Here is a 20,171-nt window from a genome sequence, read left to right on the forward strand (position 1 = left end):
ATTTTTTAATTTTTTTATTAATTTATTCTTGTTACATCTCAATGGTTATCCCATCCCTTGTATCCTCCCATTCTTCCCTCCCTCCCATTTTCCCCTTATTCTCCTCCCCTATGACTGTTCCTGAGAGAGATTTCCTCCCCCTGTATATGCTCATAGGGTATCAAGTCTCTTCTTGGTAACCCGCTGTCCTTCCTCTGAGTGCCACCAGGTCTCCCCCTCCAGGGGACATGGTCAAATGTGAGGCACCGGAGTTCGTGTGAAAGTCATACCCCACTCTCCACTCAACTGTGGAGAATGTTCTGTCCATTGGCTAGATCTGGGTAGGGGTTTAAAGTTTACTGCCTGTATTGTCCTTGGCTGGTGCCTTAGTTTGAGTGGGACCCCAGGGCCCAAATCTGCCTTTCAAAATGTTCTACTTGTAGGATAAAATATTTTTTAAAAAAATAATTCTAGATGTGTGGGGATGTAGCTCAGTGGTAGAGAGCATGCTTTGCATGTATGAGGCCCCGGATTCGCTTCCCAGCATCTCCACCGCAATAATAATAATAATAATAATAATAATAATAATAATAATAATAATATTATTATTATTATTATTATTATTATTATTATAAAAGAATTCCAAATTGATATTCTTCACAATGGCCCACCATGGATTGACACATGGACCACTATGGGTGGAAATATGCCCCAACAATGTGACATAATGGAAAGTCATTCAGCTGTCAGTTGGAACAAAGCTCTGACAGGAGCCACTACATGAATGGGCTTTTAACGCATGACACAACTGAAATAAAATCACAGCGGCCCACAGATTAGGCAACCTCAAGCATATGAAATTTCTAGGCTAGAAAACCTAAGAAAGGGCTGGAGAGATGATTTGGCCACTAAGAGTACACATACTGCCCTTGTAGAGAACCCAAGTTCAGTTCTCAGCACCCATGTTGGGTAGCTCAAAACAGCCTGGAACTGCAGCTCTACAGATCTTATGCCCTCTTGTTCTAGCCTCCTGGGACACTGCACTCATGTGGCATACATACACTCAGAAACACATATACATATATTTTTCTGATTTTTCTAATTTACAAAAGCATGGATATTAGTAATTTCTTGGGACCAGATCAAGACAGACAGAAGGACCTTATCAAGGAGGGTACTCCTCAACTTACTATACCAGGGGCTGCTCATGTTCAACTGTATAAAAAAATAAAACCAGAGCTCAGACATTCATCAAAGACAGTTTTGACTGTGCAGGGTGTGGTGGCACACGCCTTTCTGCAGGCCAGCCTGGTCTACAAAGCAGGTGTAGGACAGCCAGAGCTGTTACACAGAGAAACCTTGTCTCAAAACAAACAACAAACAAATACCCCCCCCCCAAGAAAACCAGTTCTGAGGCTATAAATGATAGCTCACTTATTTAAAAAAATGAATAAAATACAGAGCAAAACCAAGTCCCCATCAAGGTCTCATTTTGAACAAATTGCTCTCACATCTATATCCTAGACCCTGGCAGAGCACCCAGGGCCCTGACAAGTGCCCCAGCATCAGTACGTGAATGCTGAACTGTTTGTCTGCGTTTTGCTTGAAAAGACACCAGCTCTTTCACTTAAAGAGTGAACCCATTTAAACACAGCCAGGCTTTTCCTTACTCAGATCTTGTCCTCAGAGAGATCTGCATAGCCCAGCGTTCAAAGGACTGGTTAGCTGGTAGAACGGTGAGCATGGCCAACGCAGAGCAGACTTCTAGGTAACTGGTGGGTCACCCAAGGGGTAAGGAGTTCATGAGAAGAACCTAGTAAAACAATGCCACACCAGAGACTCCGCTGCCAAGACACATTCTGCATTATAACCCGTCTGCAGAGTTTAAAAGCACATGAACAGGGCTATGTGATCAGGGGAAACAACAGGATCTGGTCAAGCCTTAGCTCATTTCTCTCCTCTATCTTGCCTTGACTCATTGAACAAATAGCCTGACCCCCCTAGGTTTCCCTCCCAGAGAGTGAACACTCTGTGGCCCAACAGGGGGTGAGTGACATCACAGAGCATGTGTGTTTCGTGACTAGATAAAACTCTGCTATAAGCTGGGCAATAGGATGTCACTCAGTACCCAAAAGAAACCATAAAGCCATGAAGAGCCCCGTGAAAATCCCAACTATATACTGCAAAAAGAACAAAGACAATCCAAAAGGTCTGCACCTCACAGAACATTCTAGGAAAGCTAAGCTATGGAGACAGCCAAAGATCTGAGGCTGCAGGAAGAGGAATGTGCAGGCACAGGAGGCTTAGGGCGGGGAATGCTGGGCGTTAAGTACACAGCCAAGGATATCAAAACCCATATGGTCACAGCAGGGGAAGATAAATTCAAGACAAACTCACAGTTCTGGCTCCCAGGGAGGGACAAGGTCCAGTGACCAGTGTTGTGTTGTGTTAATGGGTGATTCTGGAGGCAGGGTGGCCTTTCTCTGCAGGTCTAACAGTGCTTTCAAGATTAAAGTGCTTAAATGCTGCTGAAACTGTTTTCCACAGTTAGTGATGGAACTGCCTGCATGCAGTGGGGTAAGGACAGAGATGTGAAAGTTGGCTGTCCTCTCTCCTGTCTGCCTTCCAGCACCGACAAGGAGGGAAAAGGGAGGCAGCGCATTGGGAACGGGCTCCCAGGAGATAATTTTCTTTTTAATGTTAGAATTTTTTCTAAGTCTTATAGAGCTATAAATGATAAGTAAAAGTGTATGTTTGTGGTGTCCAAGGTGACGATTTGGTTAACAAAATGTCGCCACTACCAACTGAGAGGCTTGCCTCCCTCCCTTGTGCTAGGTTCTTTCTCTAGGCTGAAGTGAGGGCTCTTAGGGTTGGCTCCATCAGTGACTCTCAGACACTTATCACAGGGCTGTTGACCACAGTCACATCACAGTTCTTCAGTTTTTCTTCTGATAGTTTTGAGAAAGACTCAGTGAAATCAGTCAGATGATCCAGGGACTGGTGGACTCTGATGCTCATGCATGCTCGAACACACCCTACCTGGAGGAGAAAGCTCCACACGTGTGCCCCTTGTTTGTTAGTTTGTTTTTGTTTTTCCAAGACAGGGTTTCTCTGTGTAGCCCCAGTTATACTGGAACTTGCGTTGTAGACAAGCCTGGCCTCAAACTCACAGTGATCTGTCTGCTTCTGCCTCCTAAGTGCTGGGACCACCACACCTAGATTCCATGCAAAGTTTTAGACTTGTCACATTTAAAAGCAGACACAAGTGAGCAAGTGAAAGTATGCTAAACGGGACACACACCACGCCAGGTCATCTGCCCTTCTATATGAGAACTGCACAAACTCAAGCCTCAGACACAGAGACGCCTTCCCAGCAACTCAACTCCTAAGAAGGCCTCCTACTGTCCACTCACAACCTAAGCATTGCATCCTGGGCAGAAGGCGGGACTGACCACCAGAAAGTGACCAGTGATAGCAGCATTTCAACACAAGTGGGCTGCCCAGCCATGAACCCTGTGGACAAAGGACTTGGGCTCAGATCCCCATGAAAAATGAAATGGCTTTGTTTCAAAGAGAATCTCAAAGCAGCCACCCAAGGAGGCATGCAGACAGGTATAAATATGTGGTTTTGTGTGTATGTGAGTGTATGTGTGTGCCTTATATGTGTAGACATATGTGTATGTGCAATGATTGGGATTGTTCATGTGTCAGAGTATGCTGTGTGTATCTGATATACATACGTGTATATATGAGTGATGTGTATGTAGACTGTGTACATGGCCTATGTGGTATAAGTTAACATGTGAACATATGACACATGATGTAGCAATGTGTACAGCATATTATGTGTGCATGTGTATATGGTCTAGGCGATGTGTGTTTGGTATGTCAGTAGAATCGAGATTATTATTTTTTGAGATAGTGTCTCATTATGTAGCTCTGTCTGTCCTGTAACTCACTATGTAAACCAGGCTGGCTTTGAACTCACAGATCTGTCTGCCTCTGCCTCCCAAGTGCTGGGACTAAAGGCGTGTACCATAATACCTGGCTAGCACTAAGATTATTTTTCACTGTAGATCCTTTGCCGTTCTTACATTCTGATCTATGCTGTGGGTACATTAACCGTTAAAACATCTGAGTAAGTACAACTTAAACATGGAGAGAGCCCCTCTCGATGCCAGGACACTGGGGTACACTTGTGAAATCTAGCCCTCAGAAGGTGGTGAATCCTGAGGTAAGACCAGCCTGGGTGACTGAGAGACCCTCCCTCAAAAAAAAAAAAAGTATGCGTGGGAATGTAGGGCAGTCGAGGAATGCCTGGCTGCCATTTGTGTGGCCCGGGTTCCACCCAGTGTTGCAATAAAAGCAAAAGAAAACCCCTGTAGTAAAGGTTATTGCTCATACACATACAGAAACAGGAACATGTGCTGCGCATGGCACCTTAGCCATTCTCAACGCAGACACTGCCCTCTTTACCTAAGACACTTGCTGTCGCCCAAAGAAAGGAAAAAAGTCATCCTAAGCCGCGGGCAATCAGTACGCAGCTGCTGAGGGACCAGGGGGCACACACAGGCATCAGTCCACTCAAGTGGGCCAACAGCTGGGCCCCAGGGGCCAGCGCTCCTTCCTGGGAACATATCCAAGCCAGGACCAACAGCACAGAATCTAATTCACACAGGGGTATGGAGGTGACGGCTCAGCAGAAAGCAGCCTAGAATATACAAAACCCACTCTGGACAGCTAGGACTGGAGACCACTTGATGGAAACGGCAAAGCCCGGGAGACCTCTGGAGAAAGTCTGACAACAATATGAACTTCCCGTTTAGAAGAATGGGGCTCCTGGGTTGGGAAGCAGCTGCACTTAGCAAGAAGTCAGAGAGGAGCCACAGCGGCCCTGGCCGCGGGCAGTGCTTGGGCCATGAGTGCTGAGGAAAGAGGAAGAGCAAGACATGACACGCCAGCTGCCATTTCAGGTGGCAAGGCAGAGCCAGGGACACAGAGGGTCTGTCACCTCACTACCCCTTCAACATGCAGCAAACACCAGGCAGACAGTAGGCTTGGCCTGCAGTGCCAGGTGGTCAAAAGGTCAGCTTCAGAATATGAGCCAGGCATGGTGGTGCACACCTTTAATCCCAGCACTCGGGAGGCAGAAGCAGGCAGATCACTATGAGTTCGAGACCAGCCTGGTCGACAAAGAGTCTAGGATAGCCAAGGCTACACAGAGAGACCTTGCCTCAAAAAAACCAAAAAAAAACAAAAACCAAAACCAAAAACAAACAACAAACAACAAAAAAAGAATATAAACACAGCACTGCTCCTCAGGTGTCTTTCTTGGACCCAGCCTCCTGACTGTCCCTTAAGCCAGCTTCAAAAATCGATCACACGGACCACGTTTCTTCACACGTGCACTGACCGATGGGTTCTCAGGGTGGTTTCTAAAAGCTGGGTTGTTTGCTCCTGTGCCAACTCTGTTTTAGTGGTTTCAAGGAGCCTTCGTACTGTTTTGCGTTACTGGCTAGATGTATTTCATCCCTACTGACAATTTCAGAGGCTCCCTTCTCTCTTCGTCCTCACTAGCGCTTGCTTTGTCTGGCTTTTTAATGATACAGGCACAAGGCAACATTTCTTTAAAGTTTTACTATTGCATTTTTATTTTTAAAATTAAAAAATATTTTTTACTCCCTGTGTGTATGGCAGGAAAGTTGATGCCACGATAAATGTGATGCAAGCTTAGCTTGTCAGTTATTAAGTAAATAATCGAAAAAAAGAAAAAAAAAGCAGATACACTTGTTCACTGATGTCACTGTGGAAAAGACCCTAAAGGAGCTCATTTAAAACCCAGCATAGTGCACCCTAACTTTGTTCTAACTGGGGTCCAACAGTAGTCGGGAGCATGTGTCTTTGCTGGCTTTGTCACCTCCCCATCAACTCTGTGTGCAGAGCCAGAGACACAACCACGAGCCAACGCTAAGCACCTGCCTGGCTGTCCCCCAGCTGCTGCTTTGTGGCCAGACGACATACACAGCCCAGTGCTTCCTCAGCCAGGGCCAACTCACCACACCGGTTCTCATCTTCTCCGTTGGGGCAATGTGATATCCCGTCACACCAGAGAGAAGGGCTGATGCAGATGCCCAAAGACCCACACTCCATCTCTGACGCAGAGCACTTGCTATCCCCTGGCATTGGATCGGGAGAAAGGAAGGAAAACTCATCAGGCTGAGCGTCCAAGGAACTGCCGAGCCCACATAGGAGCCTTGCCATTCACCCTCAAGCCCAGTGAGCAGGAGAAACCACCTCTCATAAGGAAAGGGCGTGCCATTGCCACCTACAGAGAGAGAGAGAGAGAGACAGAGACAGAGACAGAGAGACAGAGACAGAGAGAGAGAGAGAGCGCGCTAGGATTGGGCACTGCTTTCTGCAGAGCCAATGGGGAGGACCCGTGGGTATGGGGAGCTCTCACACCTCCTCTTTGCCATCCAGTGGGCCTCAGGAGCCATGGGGTGTCCCTGAGTCTGCATCACCCCAGAACAAGGGCAAGAACAGAGGCTTCAATTATAAGATGTGGCATGGGGGAGGGGGACTGCCAGCCAAGGTCACCACAGCTGTGCGGTGAAATACAAGGGTCCGGCTATGCCTACACCTCCTTGAACATGACCCGTCTCGCTTAATTTCAGAAGCTCAGCAGGGTGCAGCATGGCTTGGTACTTGGATGGCAGGACTAATTTAGGATTTCCACAATCCACAGGTTAGAGGAAGCAGGAGCACACACGGGAGAACAGTGCGTGGAGAAAGGGGAGGAAAGAGCAGCTTTGCCCACAAGGAAAACAAAGTTGGGAGGCATCAGGCGGCTCCTCCAGCCTGGGGAGAAGTGTCATGGTCACAGCCATGCACACAGCAGCAACACCCAGCCCACAACTTACAGAACCTCCAAAGCAAACCAGCAGCCACTGCAGCACCTGCGAGGACAGTGCCCAGGGTGAGGGCGAGATACAGCGATTTCTTAGTCTCTGCAGAAGAGAGGGTTGCTCAGGTCAGTGCTGTGAGAAGAGGGACCTCCCGTCATGCTTGGAGTACTGATGCCCTTCAGCATCCCACAGAGCTACCACAGAGTCACTCAACTTGAAAACATCACAAGTCAAGCTGGGCATGACTGCATGTGCCTGCCTATAATCCCGGTACTCAGGAGATGAGGAAGACAGGGACAGGAGCTTAAAGCCAGCCTGGAATACACAAGGTCCCATCCCAAAACACCAGAGAGGAGGAGGAGAAGCAGGAAGGGTAGGAGATCAGAAGTCCAAGTCCAAAGGGCACTCGCTACACACATAGCCACCAGCCCAGCTTAATCTGGGCACCTTTAAACTCACTTAGGAACCCTCGCATGACCTACAGCTGGGAAAGCCACCCACCTAGAACCCTGTTCATAATAAGACGCCGGGTTCTGCATGCACCTCATTGAATACCACACTGAAACTGAGAAATAGAGTGATTTTACGAGTATTCTTTCACACTGCCATGAAGTTGAAAAAAAAAAAAAAACCCTAGTTTAGCTGCTGTATGTGGGGCCATTTATATACCATATAAGGAAAGGGAAAAAAACCAAAACGCTGATTTATTCACTTGTTTTTGTGCTGCTAAGGATCGAGCCCAGAGCCTCAGTCATGCTAGGCACATGCTTTACCACTGAGCTACACCCACCCCCAAGAAATAGTGTTGCCCACACATGTACAAATGTCAGTTTGAACACTAAGGGCACCATTTGAGATTCTTCATCACTTGGGAAAGTGGAAGCCGAAGCTCCCATTTGAAATGAAGTCCTGCAAAACTAAACTCTTAAAACAACAGGACACTTCAGGAAGGGTCTTGAAAGAAGGCCAACGTTCACATTAAAAAAAAAAAAATCTCACAGAGGAGAGCTGCCTGGTTTCAGAAGTGACAAGGATGAGTCACAGGATGCTGTCCCCCAAAGCATCATGGGGCTGCCAGGGGAGCTCCTGGCAGATCACCTGCCCTTCCCAAAGCTGCTGAATTAGCCCTGTGGGTTTGGACAGACACTAGCCACTCACTGCTACCTACACTTTCAGTAATCACAATGAAGAGGACTTAAGCTAAAGTGTATAAATTGAGGCACTCAGTTGCCACAGTAAGGTTGGCAAGATGGCTTGGCAGGGTGAAGCATTTACTGCCAAGCCCGATGACCTAAGTTTGGTCCCCAGAACCTACATGGTGGGAGGAGAGGGATGAATCAAATCCAACAGGCGACTCTGACCTCTACACACTGTGTGGTGTCTCACCCACAAACAAATACATGTTAAAAACAAACAGACAGACGGACAAAAACAAAGACGGAAATGGAGAGATCGCTCAGTAGTTAAGGGTACTTGTTACACTTGCAGAAGATCTGGTGCAGTTCCCAGGACACACTTGGTAACTCTCAACCATCCTTGGCTCCAGCTCCAAGGGACCCAGTGCACTCTGCTAGCCTCTGTGGGCACTGCATGTGCACAGTACACAGACATATGTGCAGGCACTCATAAAATAAAAATTCAGCTAAGAATAAAATATTTTAGAGAATTGTTTTCCAACAGCTCACTGATTTCTAGCCACAACAAAGAGGGGCAGCTCTACTGGGCAGAGGTTTGAGCCAAAAAAAGTAGCATCAAGGTTTAGAAGAAAAAGCCAGATATCAGAAAGGGACGCTGCAGGGTCTGAAATCTGGCCTCTGACAGTGAGGGCCTGGTAACTCCCAGCAACTCCCTCTCCAGGTGAAGTCCCAGCTGCTGGAGTCCCTGGAGCTTCCCTTGGAAGAAAGATAGAGAGATGATGGGGTACAGGGCAGGGGAAATATCACTGAAGCTGACCCTCCCAGGCTAGAGAGTGTCTTCAGGCCAGGGGACCCAGCTACATGCACTGTGCTTCAGAAGACAGCAGGGCATGGTCAGGTTGGGCTCTGGATCTAAAAGACTCAAGCTGATTTGCTTAGAACCGGAAGGCTTGCTTTCACATGGTTCTGTTATTGCATCCTGCTAATGGTATAAAGAGCTCTCAAAGACTTCCTGGGGACTGGTCCTCAACTCATCAACAGGGATTGTGCATCTGTGATAAAGTGGGCAACGTGTACTCCCTGCAGCTCACAGGGGAGGCCCAGGTCTGAAAACCTCACCAGGCAGTGATTTTTATCAAAACACAGTGAGGGGTGACTGTGCCTTCAGGCACCAGGGTGGAGCCACCAAGAAACCCACAGGAGAAATTCCTGATGGTTCACCTGATGAATTACCTCTTAGGGCAACACAGCATGCCATTGTATCTGAGATAAAATAACTTGCTTAAAGCTGGCCATGTGGCTCAGAGGTAAACATTTGCCAGGCATGTTCAGGAGCCTAGCTCAGCAGGGGCAAAAAAACAAACACTAAATCAGTAACCTGTCTGGTGAGTAAGGGAGATTAAATCAGGTGCCCTTCACATCTGGTCCGGGCATGTGCGGAGTCACAATCTGGCTGGTTTGCTCAGGACCATGTCTGCATCAATAAGCCCCAGTTTCACCTCTGAACAGGAATTTGTCACTAGCTGTGGTCTGCATATCACAGCCTCACAGGGTTCAGGCTTGGGCCACTGTGGTATGCATCCATCCTCACCAGGACAGCCTGTTTGCGTTGACTCAGCCCTACAGCATCTCTGCACCACAAGGCTGTTGACTTTGAATTCTTCAAAGAAACTCTTGCAGGTGCACACACTGCCACTCAAATGGGAGAGCTCCATGACAGTTGCTAAAGCAAACAGATGAACCCAAAGCAGAATGTCCTTTCACTCCTGACCTCTGAATGAGTGTTGCCAACACAACACAGGGCACGGGCTCAGAGCTTAAGATCAATCTAGAAAAAAAATGTAGATGTTTTGATGTCTTACATGCCAACAGCATGTTCTCTCTTTTTCATTTTTCTGTGTGTGTGTGTGTGTGTGTGTGCGTGTGCGCGCGCGCGCGCGCGCGCGTGTGTGTGTGTGTGTATGTACACTCTCAGAGGCCAGAAGATGGCCTTGGATCCCTTTCAGCTAGAGTTGTAGAGGAACCCAGATGCTCTGTGAGAACAGCTCGTGCTCTTTACCGCTGAGCCATTACTCCAACCCCAGTAATGTGATTTTAAAAACATTGTCAAAGTGAGTGCAATAAAAATTAAAATAATAAAATAAAATTACTTCCCAGTCCATGGGGCATGGCATCAGTCTGTACGTCTGGCAGGCTAATGGTGGGAAGCCCAAGACTCCAGTCTGAAATCCTGGACATCAAAGCCCAGCCAGAGGTTTTACAGTGCATGTTTACAGTGAGAAATCACACCCTAGTGTGTACCCTTCCTATATCCAAGCAACTGATAGAAAGCGAACACATTCCTCTTCCCATGTCTGTCACTTCCTGATTGCTCCCTTGGAAGGTAAAAGCATTTGGTAGGGTACAATGGGACCCTCTGCCTACTGGGCTGGCCACTGAAGGGGAACAGTCTTTTTGGAGGTGCAGCCTAACATGGGGCCCTTCGGCTTCTGGCAGCCAGCAGGGCCCTTGCACTGGCTTTTTTCTAGCCACTGTGGTGAGTGAAGGCCAGGCGTTCTGTGCCTCACCCAGCTGAGCCTGACTGGGCTAAGATGAAAGGGCTTCATAGAGACAGGGAAGAGGGCCAGAGAATAGAGGTAGGAGCAGAGCAAAGGACAGAAGAGCCATGAAGGGGCTCAAATGGTGGGACATAAATAGGATGGGGGCAGCAGGACAGGCAGAAAGGAATAGTACAGACAGATTCCTGAGGCCTAAGGCCGATCAATTGATTGCTGATGAAGTGATGGGAGGCCACAGAACTCACTTCATGATACATGCACAGACAGGTGCTCATTTCATAAAGCAGAAACTATCCATTAAAAAGCTTATGTGGATCTGGAGGGATGTCCGTCAGTTAGGAACATCTACTGCTCTTCCAGAGGATCCGAGTTCAGTTCCCAGCACTCATGTGGAGTGGTTTACAAACACCTGCAGTACCTGCGACTCTAGCTCCAGAAGATCCAACACCTTCTGGCCTCCATAGGCGCCTGCACACATGTAATGCACACACGCGCTCTCACACACATAAGCAAAAATAAATCTGAAAAATAGCTTATCAGTAGAGCCACTGTTGCCCTTCACACCAGGGAGAAACACTGAGAACAGCCTAATTAAAAAGTGGAGGAACACGGGGCTCCAGAATCTGGATATAGAGAGTAAATCCATTGAGTGAAAGGGCCAGGGGCTGGAGAGATGGCTCAGAGGTTAAGAGCACTGACTGCTCTTCCAAGAGGTTCTGAGTTCAATTCCCAGCAACCACATGGTTGCTCACAACCATCTCTAATGTGACTTAATGCTCTCTTCTGGCCTGCGGGTGTACATGCAAGCAGTGCACTGTATACATAATAAGTAAATCTTTAAAAAAGAAAAAAAAAAAACTAAAAGAAAGAAAAAAGAACGAAAGGACCAAAGGAGAGGTAACAAGATTTGGTTTCTGTATTCAATCTTCAGCACTGTTCTGGGGTTGCAGGACTAGGGAGGAGACACCTCACTTCTGTGCTGTTCCCAGGGTATCTGCTGAACATAAGAGAGGTGACCAGGAGTGGGAAAGCAATTGTGCTGTGGGAGGGGCAGCCGCGCTCCCTTAGGAAGTATATGGGCAGGCCACGAAAGGGAAGAAACCCCCTCATCAGGGATAAATACCCTTCTGCGGGGCAAGTACCTGCGGAGGCAAGAGGGTGGTGACAGGTCTCTGGATAGTCACAGGAGGTACCTTAATCTTGGACCCTCTGTATTCTGAGCATATCAATAACATGTAAGACAGCTCACTCCCAACCTTGAGAGCTCACTATTGATTCAAGACAACACATCTGTAAGCACAGAGGAAAGAAGAGACTGAGAAACTTTGTCCTAAACGTCCAGCTGAGCTGGGCAAGCACACAGTGGTGCTACATCAAAAGCCAAGGGGAGAGGAAGGTCTCTTCCTGTAAAAGACAGGTGAATCTAGTGCCCATGGCACTGACCAGGCAGGGAGCAGAAGGCAGGTAAGAAATACTGGCCCTATTGTCAATGCAGTTAGTGACAAGGTGAAAAAACCAAGAGACTGCAAGAGCAGGCAGACCCAGAAACTGTTGTCCCTTGTGGCACAATCCTAAAGAGTCTTACTTGAGGTACACAGTGTCCCTGAGGACGTGGGCTGTGTGTGGATGACAGGCGTTGAAGCTTGCGTTGTAACCCTCGGGATATATTGGGGCACTGGGGACGGGTAGCACGGGGCCGGATACAAGTTGTAGCCATTGGGAGCTACAGGTGGCCTCGGAGGATAGATGTGGTCAGACTGGTACCCATGGTTCTCATAGTAAGGTCCAATTCCGGGAGGTGGTCCCTAAACAACGGGAAAGGGAGAGACATCAGTTACAGCACTCACTCGCCCTAAAGGCTTAGAAAATCAGCATTAATTTATATTTCCATAAGACATTATTTGTTCTTGAAAGAAAAGGTGACTGATAATTGAGATTCTGTAGGGAAAAAATTTAAAGAAAAAAATGTATACAAGTTTGGGGTCAAAAGTCACTGAGCTAGAATCCCATTGCTCTGGTTCCTCCTCCGTGAGCCATGAGGTATGACATCATGAGCTAGGCTGATGTCAAAGTTCAGAATAGCTCATCTGCTGAAGAGATCCCCCCCACACACACATTCAAGTCCTGTGTGCAACCTCAAGTGTAATAAACACACATTTTTCAGCTGAGCTGAGAAACTTCTAGAAGGAGCAAGTCCAAGATGCAGTCTTCTTTGGCCATTCTCTCCCTGGGCCATTTCCCTTATGCAGCTGTATTTGGCAGGCATGTACCCATTTGCTCTCACCAGGGGATTGTTAGCTCAAGTGTAAGCATCCCTATAAAGTGTGTAACTTGGTGCTGAGGGCGCAGGTGACCTTTCAGGGGAACTTGGTGGTCAAAACATGTTCTATGTAAATGTGAAAGACAGGATCCTCTGCTAGGATGTCAATCCTTTCACTTAGCCCATTTCACAGGGCCTTCCCAGGGTTGCACTCCCAAGTCACACTCTTTTCAGTCCCTCAGGGCTTCATAGCTTGGCATTCTTATTTCTGCTCTCCTCATTCCCTTAGTGGCTGGACCCCTCCTAGAGGCCCGGTAACTCCCATCCATGTCTAATAATGTTTCTTACCCAAAACTTCTCCAGCCCCCTTTCTGCTGAGGCTCTCTCCTGGGCCTCAGGAATGACAGAGAAACCATCCACCAGAAACAGGTATCCTCAGTAGGGACCACTAAATGTTCAGATTTTTTTAAAACTGATTTATTTATTGTGTACATTGCACATGTGTATAAACAGGGATCAGAAGATAACTTGTGAGAATCAGTTGTCTCCTCTCACCCTGTGGGTCCTAAAGATTGAAGACAAGTCATCTCTTACCTTATAGAGCTGTCTTCCTGGCCTAAAGGTTGAGAATTTTAAGCAGGGCAGCATGAACCCTCCAAGGTTAGTAATCTGTGCTTAATAATTCACTAGCACTCTCCTTCAAAAGTCCAAAGATTATGACTTGAAGCCAGAGTGGGTGGTGGGACAGTAAAAGTCTTCCCTCATCTAGACAGAGAGCTCCAGATTCCAAAATCAGGTGAGTGCCTGGCCCAGACCCAAACCACCTAAGAATGTGCTCCCCTCCCCAGCAGGAAATGTCAAGACACACTTAGCACTTTGTCCTGGAAAAAAACTAAGTACCAGAGTCTCAGAAAACGGTACACTGGTGACGTGTGTGTGTGTGTGTGTGTGTGTGTGTGTGTGTGTGTGTGTGTGTGTGTGTGTGTCTGTAACAGAACCTAGAAAAATGCTCTTACTAGCCAGTAAGTATTTGTAACTGTGGAAGGTGGAAGGTGGACTGGTCAGGCTTAAGGATGACAAAGACAACTGCTTTTATTGCCCTGGGTAGTGGGCTCCCCGCAGGTATGGACTGCCCTATGCCTTACTCAGGTGTGGCTGATCCCCAGTTATTGATAGACAGGCACTGACAGCTGCAGCACAGACTCTCATCCCTAAACTGGTACTCTTTGCTCCATCCTGTCTCTCTGGTATCCATGCCTACTGCCCTTGAAGGAGGAAGGGAGCACACACAATGTACCAGTCCCAGCTTCTGCCCAGCAGTGCTGGCTTTCCAGACACTCTGTGCCATACTGGGCTCCATCCCCGCCTCACCCTTTCCAAAATAACTGTCATGCTTTTAATAAGAATGTCCTCGTAGGCTCCTGTATTTGAATGGAACTCTTTGAAAGGATTAGAAGGAAAGGTATGGCCTTGGGGATGAAGTGCATCATGGGGGATGGGCTTCCCATTGACCAGAATATAGAACTTTCAGCTACTGCTCCGGAAGCATGTCACCATACTCTCTACCAAGATGATAACAAACTCTGAAACTGTAAGCGGGTCCCCAATGAAATGTTTTTGCTTATAAGAGTTGCCATAGTCACAGTGTCTCTTCACAGCAATAGAACTGGGACTAATACAAACGCCTTGAACAACGTCCAAAGGGCCACCTGTTTCTACACAGGGCTTTTAAAATTACCAATGGACACCTGTGGGAGATAACAGAGGGATGAAGGAACAAGGAAAAGGCCAGAGACGTTAAGAATTAACCACTTACTGAGTTCAATGCCATCCTGGCTGTGGCAGCAGCATGAGGAGGGGAGTATCTGGCTTGAGGAGGGGAGTATCTGGCTTCTTCCAGGTGACCTGCAGGAAAGAAGCACACACAGTAGTGTTTCAGTGCACTGTAGCTTTGGAAGTTTCTGGGTGAAAGTCACATTGCACCAGAGCAAGCTGCCGTTCCGCCCGGCCTTGAGCCTTCACTTCGTCCTACGTCTTCCTGTGTCTTTCTTTATTCCTGGTATGTTTATGCCATGCGATCCAATGTCCTCTTCTAGAGTACAAAGGAACTCATGAGTGGAACTGGGTCACAAGTTTAACTACTGTGGCTAGGAGATCCTGCCTGGCCTTGAAGGAATGGAGACAGGCACAGAGACCTCCTATAGAGGAGCACCCAGGGCTGAGTCTGGGACTCCAAGCCCATCAGTGCTTATATGGTTCTGGGGACAGGGTTGACAGTAATGGCTCCTCCTAGTTACAATCTACCAAAAGGAAGGTTCATGGGGGGAAAACATTCAAGGTCCACCAAAAAGAAACAACAAAACCCTGTGGACACATTTGCTAAGATGAGGCTCACTGCAAATGTTCACAGAAGAGGGGGCTCTTTCAGAGATGGGAACAGCAGAGGAGCCCCTGACTAGATCAGACAAGCCTTCCACAGAATTCTACAGGCGTCCTCATGCAGACACCCGCACAGAACTGGTAGCCTACAACTGAACACCAGAGATGGGTTGCATTTGACTCTTCTACAGAAAGCCTCACAGGCTTTCCCCAGCCTCAGGAAATAACGTGTCCTTACAACACATTGTTATAGTTAGGATGCGAACGGCATTCCAGCTAGTCATGCTGTTTTGGAAAGGCATATAGAGCCTTTGGAACATAAGCAAGGGACTTGGGCCTGCAGGCAAGCTCTACTCCTTGGCTCTACTTCTGGCTAGAGGTCCTGCTTCCTGATGTACTAAGATGTCAGCAAGCAGCTTCATGCTCCCACCGCTGCAGACAAGAGCTGGTCCTGGGCCACATCTTTCCAGCCATGATGGATGTATTTCCTGAACAGAGATCCCTAATAAATTCTTCTTTCTGTAGATTGCTTTGTCAGCTATTCATCACAAGGAAGAAAGGGGGCAAGATCTACACATACACCCCCAGAAAACAATGCCGAACTAACTGCTCTGACCAACTCGACCATGTGTGGGTATGAAAAGAAGTCGCTGAGTCATTTCATACGTAGCCAGGTGCGCAAAAGTCAATAGCAACCAGAGAGGCCATCAGCATGAGGTCGCTTACAGAAGGAAGCCAGCTTTCCCCTCGTTGTCCTCTACAGGACAGACTCTCTTCTCAAGCTTCAGGACCTCTGTGAAATGTGGTTTAGTGAAACCTTGACAAATCAGTTTACTAAGAATCCCCACCTTCAATACCTGAGCAGATTCCTGGTTCTCTGCCATCCTCACAGGACACCTGGTGAGCCTGGCCTGCCTTCTGCACGAACCCTGTCAAGTCAGGCCCCTCTTACCCATCTCCTCTCTTACTGATTTCCCGTCTACAGACATTCTGCTCCTATTCTCTCTTGCTGCACTGAGAATCCAAGCAGTCTCTTCACCGTTGGCTCCCTGCCTGGTCCACCCATCAGCTGAGATGTCCCCGGATCTGTTAGTTCTCACCTTGCTTTAATGGGGATTGTCGCATTACTTTTTCACTGATATTCTCTCGATGAGGGCTTTGATTCACCCCTTCCAAGACTATTCTAAGAAACCATCTTGGGGAGTCACCTGTTCACCAGATGATGTGCCAGGGAGGGCTGGAAGGAGTTCGGATGTCACAATAAGCCCCTTTCACCAATAAGGTCCAGATATTCAATGCTGGGGAGATGACCAATGGGCAAAGTCCTTGCTGAGCAGGCACAAGGACCTGAGTTTGGATCCCAGATCCCCAGAAAAGCCTGGGCATGGAGGGGCCCACCTGTAATCCTAGTGCGAGGGAGGCAGAGCCAGGAGGATCCCTAGGACATGGGTAGATACTCTTGCCCACTCAGTGAGCTCCAGGAACAGTAAAATATTCTACCTCAATTAAAGTGGGAAGAGACTGAGGAAGATACCCAGCATCCACCTCTCCATATGTGCACACATGTATGTGCACACCTATACACACATGAACACATACGCATGTATATATTACACTAGACAAACACACACAAGCCTGACACGCAGGTACACAGAAAGCACTAGGCAGCACTGCATAGCCAAAAGCTGGGACGCTGAGGATTGGGCTTTAGGGGGAACTTGGGTCCCAACCTAGATTCAGTCTCTTCCTAGCTGTGACCTGGGAGGTTCCTATGCCTCAGTTCTCTAGCAAGACAGAAAAGAAAAGCATTGAGTAAAGTTACAATAACATGATTGGTGTTGGTATGCAGCGTTACCTTAGTCGTAGTTAAATAAAATTAATTTTATCTAGGGACATAGCTTGATGACAGAGTCCTTGCCAGTCACACAGAGGACCATGCGTATGATCCCAAACACCACCAAAGAAGCAATTCTAAAGACTGCTGACAGGAACTGGGGACATTTGCAGACTGGTAAATTCTTCCACGCTAATGAGAAAGAAATTCACCTGCTCTCAAAGCTCAGTGTCTCTGAAGGCAGCACAGGGGCACCCGTTTAACTCCTAAGCAAGGCTACTATTTGGATCACTAAACACAAGAAGCCCCCAAACCAACACCCTGCAGTGAAGGAAGAGGATTACAGCTTTGAGCACTGAACAGGTCACAGTGGAGATGCACCAGGTCATTCATTTCCTCAGTTGTAGGTCAAACAAATAGGAGAAGCAAGTCATGTTGCAAGAGTCTAGATTTTTCTAAGATTAAAGTCAAAGGCTTTCTGGGTCTAAGAAGGAAGCCGAGTAATGTACAGGGTAGGAGAATCACCATTTAAAACGTAAGGGGAAACACCTAAGCCTGTTAAAAATGCTGCAATTGTCGCCCACGGGTGTGTCTTTTGTACTGCCGATTTGTAAATAACAAGCTCTAACCTGAACATCCACCTGGTGTACCCTGCCTCCCTCCATAACTTCTAGCCCGGCCCCTCCTTGTCCCAGTGTCCTTCCAGAAGAGCCTAGCTGCACTGGCTCTCACTCTTCTGAGTCCTTTCTACATTGTTGATCCGGAACACCAATTAAGGGCTTGGTTGAAGTTTCAGGAAATGAAAATTCAATCCATTGGCAGCTTTCCCAGCTTGGGAGCCCTTTGAGAGTAGTGAGGACTGGTGCTCGAAATTCACTCAAGGAAGAAGCCAGGAGCACAGCGGTAAATTGTCAAGGGAACACCGTCGGAAGTTGGAAGCAGAAGCCAGCAGACATCCCCTAATCTTGTCCAGGGATCTCATGACCCACAAAACATGGAAGTCAGAAATATAAAGAGGGCCCAGCTCAGCTACCATGAACTTGGGAGGCGGGGCGCAACCTGAGCTTTCCAAAAAGAATAAGAGGAGAGATGCCCAAGCTAGGTAAGATTCGTAAAGGTGTATCAAAAAAAAAAAAAAAAAAAAAAAAAAAAAAAAATCCAGGGAATCAATTCAATCCTGGTCATCTTCTAAACAAGGGTTTCCATGTCACATGTGGCTATGACCACCATGCACTGACTGAAAGAAGACGAGCCAAACAAGAGATCTACCCTGTCATTTAAAGAACCCTGATGCTTGCTTCTGACCCTGGAAAGCCAGCCATAAAGGAAGCACTTCCGGGAACTGTCCTTTAAGGGTCAAGAAAGCAAGTGCAGACAAGGCTCCTAAGGGCCCTAGGACGGCAGTCTTGCCTACTCCAGCTGAATGGAGCACAGCACCCTGGTGTTACGCAGCAGCATGAGCTATGAATCACCTGCCAAGCTGTCACACAACGACACAATGCTGTGCAGCCCAGTCTCCTCCTGTGACGTAAAAAAAACCCTTGCCCAAACAAAACTGCCTTGTAGTCCTTTCTTCTGCAAATGAGGACAGGCTCATTGATACTGGCCTACGTCCAAAAGTGTGAGACAGCTCGAAATAACTGAAGTCCACTGACGTCATCACACACCACCTCGCATGTGCTGGCTCTCTCATGGGAGCCCCTCCCCCAGAGTGCCAGGTACTGTTCGAGATGCTAGACATGGGAAGGCATGCCCAGAATCTACGTATTTGCTCCAACTCTGTCACCGCGCTGTGCGGCCGGTAAACACGCTAAAGAGAAACATGGCTCTTTTCTTAGCGGCACGGTGCACTGTCAGGAGGAAGCTGGTCAACAGTAGTAATAGGGTGGAGGTCTGAGACATTCAGCATGAACAGGTCCTGGGCATGGGGACACTGCCCGGGCAAGGGAGAAGATATTTAAAGAGAGACACTTGTCCTGTCAGACTATCAAAACAATGGACCTGGAAGAATGAAGAGTTGCTCAGAGCTGGGCCTGGTGGCACACGTCTTTAGTCCCAGCACTCAGGAGGCAGAGGCAGCCAGGTCTCTGAGTTCGAGGCCAGCCTGCTCTACAAAGTAAGTTCCAGGACATCCAGGACTACATAGAGAAAGCCTGTCTCAAAAAACCCAGAGCTTCTCAGGAACCCCAATGTGGAGAAGGAAAAGGCTGACGCCTAGTCCAGCCAGAGGGACTTGCTTCCCAGGAAGAGATTTCACACAGTTCTGAGACGATGCTGGCTCGGCTATGTGAGACAGTATCTTGACCAGGACAGCTTTATCCACACTTCCTGTCCTCTATTTAAACACAGATTTCATGCAAGGACTCCCAACATGGACTTGGGGTCACAGGACCCCTTTATTTGTTCCTCCTCCCAATGTGGCCACACTGGATAAACCTCCTTTCTCTGTTCTTCGCTATGACTTGTCTCTTTCACTGGTGTATTGGAGATGGGTGGCTGGGCCTGGCTTGTTGGACTGCCAGCTCTGGAAACTAACACCTCAGGAGAGGCAGGCCCACATCATCTGAGGTGTTTTGTTTTTTGTTTTTTTGGTTTTTTTCCCCTATGAATGCCTTGTTGTCCCAAGGAGATTAGAAGCTTTTTAGAATGGAAATTACCCTATTTTTTTTTAAAATCTACCTTTGTACCATACCAAAAATGTGTGTGTGTGTGTGTGTGTGTGTGTGTGTGTGTGTAAATGTGCATGCACACGCACATGCTTGTGCTATTTAATTTTTGTCGACTTGAGGCAAGCTAGGCTCATCTGGGAAGAGGGAACCTCGGCTGAGAAAATCCCTCCATCAGACTGCCCATCCCACAGGCAAGTCTCTGGAGACAGATGTCTGTAGTGGAAGGACCCAGCCTACCATGGACAATGTCACCCTTGGGATGAGCAAGCCATGTGGAACAAGACACAAAGCAAAGTTCCTCATGGTCTCTGCCTCAGTTCCTGCCTCCATGTTTCTACCCTAAATTCCCTGGATGGTGGACCGTAAACTATAAGCTGAAATAAACCCTCTTCTTCTGAAGTTGTTTTGTTCATGGTGTTTTCTATTTGCTTAATCACAGCAACAGAGAAGC

At 47.7% G+C, this 20,171-nt stretch overlaps 1 protein-coding gene across 1 annotated transcript in view; it reads right to left on the reverse strand.

Annotated features, from left to right (window-relative positions):
• Tmprss2 (transmembrane serine protease 2) overlaps window positions 1-20,171 on the reverse strand; it is a 39,259-nt gene that overhangs the window by 13,907 nt on the left and 5,181 nt on the right. The window contains exons 2-5 of the mRNA XM_051150329.1: window positions 14,655-14,743; window positions 12,164-12,383; window positions 6,900-6,986; window positions 6,036-6,155 (exon numbers count right to left, since the gene is read on the reverse strand). Coding sequence (XP_051006286.1) covers window positions 6,036-6,155; window positions 6,900-6,986; window positions 12,164-12,383; window positions 14,655-14,669 — 442 coding nt within the window. The 5' untranslated portion in view covers window positions 14,670-14,743. The remainder of the gene's footprint in view (window positions 1-6,035; window positions 6,156-6,899; window positions 6,987-12,163; window positions 12,384-14,654; window positions 14,744-20,171) is intronic.

The sequence above is a fragment of the Acomys russatus genome, chromosome 8, assembly GCF_903995435.1.
Source record: "Acomys russatus chromosome 8, mAcoRus1.1, whole genome shotgun sequence".
Classification (NCBI taxonomy): Eukaryota; Metazoa; Chordata; class Mammalia; order Rodentia; family Muridae; genus Acomys; species Acomys russatus.